The sequence below is a fragment of the Rhamphochromis sp. 'chilingali' genome (genome assembly GCF_963969265.1).
Source record: "Rhamphochromis sp. 'chilingali' genome assembly, chromosome: 5".
Lineage (NCBI taxonomy): Eukaryota > Metazoa > Chordata > Actinopteri > Cichliformes > Cichlidae > Rhamphochromis > Rhamphochromis sp. 'chilingali'.
In genome coordinates this window covers 26,837,490-26,846,549 of record NC_137932.1, presented here as the reverse complement: position 1 = coordinate 26,846,549, position 9,060 = coordinate 26,837,490, and the positions used below count along the sequence as shown (strand labels likewise).

Sequence of the window (9,060 nt, the reverse complement as noted above, 5' to 3'; positions counted from 1 at the left end):
AGGTGTGTGGTGTATATCACGTTGTCAGTCATGCAGCTGATATTGTGTGTTTGCAGTGTTACATTGGTCAGGTCTCCATTCTTAGAGATTCAGTGGGACATCCTGGTCAAATAATAATGATAATCATCATCATCATAATAATAAATGTAGAGTGGACGGATGCTGAGATGAAACTGATTGTAACAAGAATCGATGGCGTGATTAACTCAAACATTGACATGGTTTTTGAGGTTAGGGGCGTTGATTCACAAAGCACAGATCGTGTAATGATGTTTGTGGGAGCAGAGAGTGAGATGTAATGCTGAACCATCGCTCTGAGGGGAAGAGAGAAACCCGTCCACAGTCGACTGTGGCAGCAGACTGCAGGTTTCCTCTGCAGCAGAGAAGTTTGTCAGAACGACTGACAGCCCGCTTTCAGTGCTTTCCAGAGTTCTAACAGCAGACGCGCGTCCGCATCAGCCGCTGACCTCGTCGCTCACAGCCTTCACTGTGGAACTGGGACCTGCTGAGATCTGGGCGCTTTAGCTTCAGTCCAGAGGTGTTTGGTTACAGCTGCCGTGTTTTTGCGAAGACGAACAGATAATTCCTGGATGACTGTTGGGAACAGAGATAATTTTACTCAGAGAATCTCTTCCTGATTAAACATCGAAAGGTTAAGCACCAGGCTGACATCACCAGGTGTGCTCTCAGCTGATAAGAGTCATTCTAGAAGCTCATCAGGTCACCAGGTCAGCAAGGTCCCAGAAATTTGAACCCCTGGAAAATGAAGCCCAAAATGATGCCTCCATTGCAATCACAGTAATAATAATAATAATAATGATGGGACGCCGCTTGACTGAAGGTGCTGCTGGCTGCGTTTTTGTAACAGCTACAGAGAGCTGAGGAGGAATGACCTGCATCTTTAACAGTTTCTGCTCTTAAAAGTGATCTCAGAGGAAAATAAGTCAGTCGATAAAAGGCTGGGTTCTAATTACACCCACGCGTAGTTCGTAATTATGCGAACCTGACATGAAAGCGATCAGACGACAGATTGGCTCTTTTAAAGAAAATCACATCGGATCAAATGACTCTGCAGCACTTCTGACTCGGCCATCTGTGGCTGTGACAGACAAAGCTACGCTCAGCCGCCGAGAGCGAATTTTAAAGTGAATTTGTCCATTTGAATGATGGAACGCAGAGACGGCAGCCTTCAGCTGCAACCTCGCAGCTCCAGGACAGAAGTTAGAAAAGCGGCAGGAAGGATGGAAAAAACTTAAAGAAGTCACGGGTCATGTTCAGGGAATATCTCCTGATACACAGATCTGCTGTTTGTTCTTCCGCCAGCTTTCAACTTTTTAAAGCACTTCTGGAGACGAGCTGACCTCAGAGCTCTGTTCTGCCTGTGCACGAGCACAGATAGAACACAGCTTTGTTTTTTTAAAATATGCAGCATAGGTCCGATGTCAAACGTTTTACACCTAAAAACACAAAATGCTTTTGACACGATTATAGATGACGCTGATGCTCTGACATAGTTCAGTGATGCTGTATACGCTTCCACCTACAGGAAGACAGGCTGCTTTTCCTTCTTTCTTTACATACAGACTGGATGTAGGTTTTTGCCAAAGATAAGGTACAACATACCCGGATGTTTGTTAACCTCGTTCGTCGCTTATATGCGGCTTTTGATCTGTTGTCAGTGGGAACATGACTCTGAAAGCAAATGAACAAATAAGATCATAAACAGCATCAACAGGCAGAGTGATTCATCACTCCTCTCTCAAATTCACCGCAGGCACTTCTCAACCGAGCTGCAGGTTCTGCTGGAGGGAAATTCAAAGAAGGAATCAAATCTGGAATGAAAAAACAAAAATCTGAACTCTGAATCTCCCCTCCTGCAATCACCGAGAGGATGAAGTGACCCCGGCATAGATGGAGGAAGGCTGAAACAAGGAAGAGGAAAATGGACAATTGATGATGAATAAAACCGAAGTGATGACGGGATGAAAGAGGAGAGAAGAGGTGGACGAGAAACTAAAGTCGGTGTAACCACCGGATATACATTGTTCTAAATCTGTGACATGTTCACTGCTTTACTGTTTCTTTTTCTTTGTGAGAAAAATGGAAAAAGAACTGAGGCTATCATCAAAAAGCTCAAACTGGGTGCGAGAAACATTTAAATGAAGCAAAGATAAAAACTGGACTGAATATAAAACATGTTTCAGTTTGGTCTTTTCCAGCCTGGCAGCTCGGTGAAATAAACCTGCTCTGAGCTGAGATTCTTATGAAATCAAAACAAACGAGATTAATATGAAGGAATATTTTTACTGAGGTGAATTAAAAACAGGCTTAAAAACTAAAATATTAAAATGATTCCGTTTGAGTGAAATCGGAGGCTGTCTGCACTCATGGATTTCATTTAAATTCCAGATCAACTTAGTAGAAATAAAAAGATCAATCTCAAATTTTCAGAAATCCTTGGGGGGAAATTTTCAAACGTAAAAAACCCGCTAAAATGATAATGGAAGATTAAAACATGAGCCCGGGTCTCACCTCAAACTTTCGCCCCCCCCCCCGACTGCGGGTGTGAGAGAGGGGGGGGGAGAGACAGCGGTGCCTCCCCCCTCTTTACGCGCGTCAGCTTCCTCTCTGCCTTCAGAAGCTTCTCGGAGGAGCAGCTATTGGAAAACTTTTCCGTCTCTCTGGTCGTTGGTGCCGGTGTGGACCCCCCTACGCCCACACACCCCAACACCGTCACACACACACCCCTGCTGTCTCTGCGGCTTTACGCGCGAGCTTCCCTTTGCGCAAAAGCTGTCGACCCTGGCGTGGAGTGCTCCTCCGTGCGCACTCATGGATGACGAGTTCCTCTCGAACCTTCCCGCGGAGGCTCTGAGCCCCAACTCCACGGAGGTACCCGGCCCGTGGTCGTCCGCGGACGGCGCGGAGACCGTACACTTCGTGGTGCGCTGCGTGATGACCTCCGTGTATATTCTGATCATCGTCGTGGGTCTGCTGGGCAACATCACGCTGGTGAAGATCTTCATCACGAACAGCGCCATGAGGAGCGTGCCCAACATCTTCATCTCCAGCCTGGCGGCGGGAGACCTGCTGCTGCTGGTCACCTGCGTGCCCGTGGACGCCTTCCGCTACTTCTCCGAGGAGTGGGTGTTCGGAGAGGCGGCGTGCAAACTCATCCCCGTCATCCAGCTCACCTCGGTCGGGGTGTCGGTGTTCACGCTCACTGCGCTCAGCGCTGACAGGTAGGAGAATCACGGGGGCCAAAATCACAGAGCTACAGTGTGAAACCAGCAGTGCCACTCTGGTCCTTCACGGCACTGCGTGAAACTGTTAAACTCAATGATTCAAATTTGAAGCAGTTTTTAGTGTCAAATGAAAAATGAGGAGGTTAAAATGAAAGCACCTGTTACAGCTGATAGTTTTACGGAGCATATAACGCCAGCAGGCTGAGCGGAAGGTGTAGCTTGTTATTAAACATGTTCTGTTTCATGCTTGGTCGATATTTCAGAGGTAAGGTCGCAGTCAGATTGAATCCATCACACTCACGGTTGAAGCTGGCAGAAAAACCACACACTGAACTTTTTAAATGTGATTCACAGGAGATGAAAACTGCCAGATGTGCTGATTGATTTAAAGCAGGCGAGCTCTCTCAGACTTTGGCTTCAATGTCCTCACACCCCTGTAAGAACCCTGACAGCCGTCTATCGCCTCGCGGTCATCTCCACTTTTAGGGCGGATCGGTCCGCCGGCTGCTGCAGGACTCTGTGCTCTGACTGTGATCGCACGGATGAGGTGCAGCTCTCCAATGTAACCTGATTAGTGTGCAGCAGCTGAATGAATCTGAAAAAGCATTGCACACTTTCTCATTGTGGGAAAATATTAGTGAGTCATCTAATTAGCCTGCGATGTTCAGCGATGATGTTCTGTGGGAGCAGACGTCATTAGATTAAACTGCTGTAAAATGACTGCATGTGAATGTGCCATTTATCTGGAACTGCAGACAAAGAGCCTCTGGAGCCTTGTGTGCATGAATGTAGCCGCTTTAAGCTGATTTGTGGCACAGCATTGATGAGTGTTAGATAATGTCCGAGAAATGAAGGAAACTCTGAGGATGAGAAAAAGCTTGGCAGGACTGCAGCGGAGAGGCGTGGAAGAGGCGCTCTTAACCTTTTAATGAGTTTTAATGAGTTTCACCCTCAGCGAATGAAACTGTTTGACAAAGTGCAGAAAACCACTGTCAGCAGTTTAAAATCAGACCATCAGAGTTTCTCACTGAGACTTTCAGAAACTCTGAGGTGTTGCAGATAAGCTTGGTGGGTGTGCTTGGCTGACTGGATCAATAATCAGTGACTGCTGTTTGACTTTTAAGGCCAGACGTTTTGTTATCTTTGATAATTCGGTGCTCTTCCTCCTTAAAACTCACAGTAATTGTGGTTTTACTGTAGAGCTGAATGTGACACAGACTCAGAGCAGCAGGTTCTCTCTCCAAGTTCCATCTCGTGACCTTGGCGTGTTGGAGATGTGGCATCGACCCACGTTAAGTCTCTCTCCAGACATTACAGGCAGCTCATGACTGATGCGGCTTCAGCGTTTAAAACCTGCAGTCTGGACCAGACTGAAGACATGTTGGTGGTTACTTATGTTTCTTTATATTAATTTAATATTATTACAAGATAATGATGAGATGAATACTTGGCTGCCTCAGAATCAGTTTCATATCATTCAGTGTTTTCTTGAACTCATTCATTTTCTGCATGTTTCCATCTCCACTGTTGCACTCTGAGCTCCTTTCCCCTTTAATTTCTTTTCACCTTCATTTCTTTACTCCCTCTGTGGAATTAACCCAGCAGACTCAGACTCTGTGGGGTTTGTTGTAATTGAGTCAGACTTGTTTTTAGGAAGTGTGGACGTTTCTGGGAGAGCCTTAGCTGTCAGTTCATCCAGTGCTTTTGAGTTTTTGGGCCTTCTCGTTGGGTCGTTTAAATTTCCTATAGGAATCCGAGTTTGTTTAATGCTTAGAGTTTAATTCTTGATTTTTCCCTTTTTAGTTATCACACTTCCTGTTTTACTTTAGTTTTGCTTCGGCTCGTCTTCTGTGATTCAGTTCAGCTGTGTTTCGTTTTTCCACTAGTCTCCACTTCCCTGATTGGCCCTCTGTGTGTACACAGTCGCTGGCTGTTCTCCTGGTTTCCAGCCCTCATGTATTTTCAAGTTTAAGGTTTCAGTTAATTTACAGTTTTTGAACTTTATGTTTGACTGTTTGGATATTTTAAAAATTCATTTACTGACTTGCTTTAAGTTAACCTGTTTGCCTGCCCGAGAGTCTGCATTTGGTCCTTCTCTCTGCAAAACGTGATGTGACTGATATATTAATAGTGATGATATTGGCTGATATTAACTGTTTGCAGACACTACATTGATAATTGCTGATAAGCGACAGTAAAAAAGTAAAGAAGAGATGCTGAAACATCCTTCAGCCATGACGCTGGCGTTTCCTAAAATGCTTGAGACACGACTGTGGCGTGGGTGTGGTCTCTGGCCAGCTGCAGAGGAGGGGTGAGGCAGTGAGCTCCCGGGGCGGTGCAGGGGCGGGGTGAACAGGTGTGCTGGGGATCTGTCAGTGATTGTCTCTCTTTATATGTTGGCAGTGACAGTCGGAGGAGGAGAGCGGACGTGACAGCAGTGAGACAGAGCGGGAGTGTCTGTGTCCCAGTACAAAACCACAGTATTAAATAAAAGTTCTGCTGTCGTAATATTCGCTCCGGCTTATGTTTCTTGGGTCCAACATTACAACGACCAAAACACTGACCTTAAACTGGATTAATAAATTTTCTCATAAATAACCACACATAACAAATGTGAAGGAAATCTTTTGGTTGACATATTTGACTTTCGTGGGCAATCGTGGTTCAGGGGGTTGGGAAGCTCATTTTGTCATCGGAAGGTTGCTGGTTCGATCCTCATCTCTGTCTGTCTGTCTTGGTCGTTGTGTCCTTGGGTAAGACGCTTCACCTACTGGTGTTGACCAGAGGGGCCGATGGTGCGACATGGCAGCCTCGCTTCTGTCAGTCTGCCCCAGGGCAGCTGTGGCCACAACTGTAGCTTGCCTCCACCAGTGTGTGAATGAATGGTGGAATTATAATGTAAAGTGCTTTCAGGGTCTTGAAAAGTGCTAACAAATGCAATCCATTATTATTATTAAATCAGCCAGTACCTTCAGACTCAGCTGGGCTATACGTTTTTGTGTATTCTTGATGGTTTGCTATACGATAAGGACTCTGGGATGTTTGGGCAGTCTTCAGCTGCTGGCAGAGCTGGCTCAGATCACAGTGAAGCTTACAGCAGTGAGGATCCACACACACAGAAACAGCTCTGCCCCTCACAGTGGTTCATTCTGGACATTAAATATGAATGACCACTGACACGTTTAAGGTCCGAGCCCAGCCTGTTATTCAGGTCTATGCACAGGTGTGTGTGGGTTGTACATGTTTAGTGTGATTTATAAGAAGGAGGAGAGACAGGGATGAGCAGCAGCTGACAAGAAGGAATCAGAAAAGTCTGGTTAAAAAGCTGAATGTGATGGAAAGATGAGGTGAGAGAGAGCGTAGAAGGAAATGAGATCGAGGTCATCAGAAACAGCCAGAGTGTGGGTTTATTCCCACACATATTCCCACTCGACATAATGCACATTTACACCACGTTGAACATTTCTTATGTTCGCCATTCATAAAAATTTAACCAGCAAAGGTTAAGTGCATTGTGCCGCATTAAATTTTAATCAGGTAACAACACGACATAGAGCCAGAGCGCACAGCGTCTGTCATGTGGAGCGATTTCATGTAAGATGTCAGGCTTCACGCTGAGATGTTTGGAAGTATTGTGGGTTCAAGCACAAGCTGTAAGTGTGGGTTTAGTTAACAGGTTAACAACACAACCCACCAGCTTCATCCGTCCTGCAGGTGGAGTCATGGAATGGTTTGCATCAGGACCATCAGGAGCAGCAGCAACATTACTGCTGGACTGAGATCGGTGAGTGTGGAGAACACCAGAGTGCCGCGAACTCATCTCCGTGTTCAGGAAACCCGTTTGAGATGATCTGCAACACGATGTGTTATCCTGCAGGAAGCAGCCATCACTGTGGTCATACAGGGAGGGGCGTGGTGACTGACAACACTCAGGCGGGCGGTGGTGTTTAAATGATGCTCAGCTGTAAAAGTCTCAGTGACTCCATCACACCACCATCAGCCGGAACGACCGATCCAAGGCAGAATGGATCCACACTGTTTACACCTGACCCCACCTTCCGATCACGACAGCAGAAATGGAGGCTCATCAGACCAACATTACTCCGGTCTTGTGTTGTTCAGTTTCCTGCTCTTAGGTGACAGCAGTGACACCTGGTGTGGTCTTCTGCCGCTTTGACGTCTGACATGTTGTGCATTCACAGATGCCCTTCTGCATACGTTGGTCTTAACAAGTGTTTTTGAGTTCCCTCTTCCTTCCTATCAGCTCGCAGCAGTCTGGCCATTCTCATCCAACCTTAGACTTCAGTTCCTCTTTTTTCCTCTTTCTGCTCCTGGGTCTGAACAGGTCACCTGTATGTGCCAGAATATACTGATTTGCTGCCATCCTATTGGCTGATTAGATATTTGCACTAATGAGCAGGTGAACAGGTGTAGGTAATGAAGCGTATAAAGGCTGTGTTACATGGGTGGAGGTAGGGCAGGTGGAGGCTAGGGTTCAGGTGTGTTGGAGTTGGCTGTCACAGTGTGCAGAGGCAAATTGTGTGGAGTGCGAATAGTGGACCCAGGTGCAGACAAGCCAAAGCATAGAAACAAACTTAATGGGAACTAATGGGAACTCAAAACAAGCCGTTTATTGTAGGCTGGACAAAGGTACAAAGCAAAAGGCAAAGGCAAGACTAACAATAAACTAAACTGGGTGAGCTAAATAAAAAAAACCAAAACAAGAACATGGACCTAGAACCTGATATGAGAAAACTGACCCATAAGGACTTCACATGAATTCATGACCTGGAAACGAAGCAGACAATCTGACAAGAAATGACTGAAAACACACAGACTAAATACACACAGGAGGTGATCAGGGGAAGTGGAAACACATGGGGAAACAGCTGAGGCTAATCTGACATAACGAGACAAAGGAAGCAAAGCTGACTACACTGACACAGGACACAGACTTTCAAAAAACAGCATGGAACGATGTAGGCATGATAACACAAGCTGGAAGAAAAGAAACATGACAGACTAACGAAGAAGACCTAAGTGAAGGATAACTAGACTAGACTTAAGGCAACCAAATGTTAATCCTATTACTTACCGTATTTCAAGGAATAACTTAAGAACTCAAAATGTAAACTGAAAACGCTGGGTCAGAGTCCCAGGATTATGACAGTGTGTTTGCTTTGTGTTGGGAAAACTGGGTCAGCTGCAGGAACAGATTATGGTTTGGGGTCAAACACTCTTTGGCTCACTGGAAGAGCCGGGAGTGAATGGTGATCAGGTACTGAAGGTTTGGACAAACTCATGCCACAGGAATGAAAACAGGCTCTTGAGATCTAGACTGGAAAATCTGCTGAGAGCTACAGTTTACTTGGATTCCATAAAATAAACGTAAAAATCTGCTGTCACATAAGCAGGAGCACTGCTTTTAAGAGAAGAAGAAGAAGAATAGCTCTTTATTGTCATTGTTACAAAAACAATGAAAGGCAGTTTGGCATCTCTCCATGTGTCTGAAGTACACAGTCGCATAAGTATTTACACAATAACACAGGCAAATTTACATTTACACAAGAAAGATATGTACAAGTTATACATACACCTGAATACATACGGATACGCCCATGCATACATACACGCACATACATACATATATGCATGCGTACATACGTACACACACATATTTCCACATACACGCTTACACACACACATACATGCCATTCGAGGAGCAGGTGCACTGTGAGGTGCAGTGTGATCAGTGATATTGCACATCGAGTGTGTGTGTGGGGGGTGATATTGCACATTGAGGCGGGGGGGAGGG

The 9,060-nt window shown here is 45.5% G+C and overlaps 1 protein-coding gene across 1 annotated transcript in view; it reads left to right on the top strand.

The window, feature by feature from the left end:
* The first annotated feature begins 2,540 nt into the window (after nucleotides 1-2,540).
* The window catches only part of nmbr (neuromedin B receptor), a 76,328-nt gene continuing 69,808 nt past the window's right edge, over nucleotides 2,541-9,060 (top strand). The window contains exon 1 of the mRNA XM_080882443.1: nucleotides 2,541-3,242. Coding sequence (XP_080738569.1) covers nucleotides 2,833-3,242 — 410 coding nt within the window. The 5' untranslated portion in view covers nucleotides 2,541-2,832. The remainder of the gene's footprint in view (nucleotides 3,243-9,060) is intronic.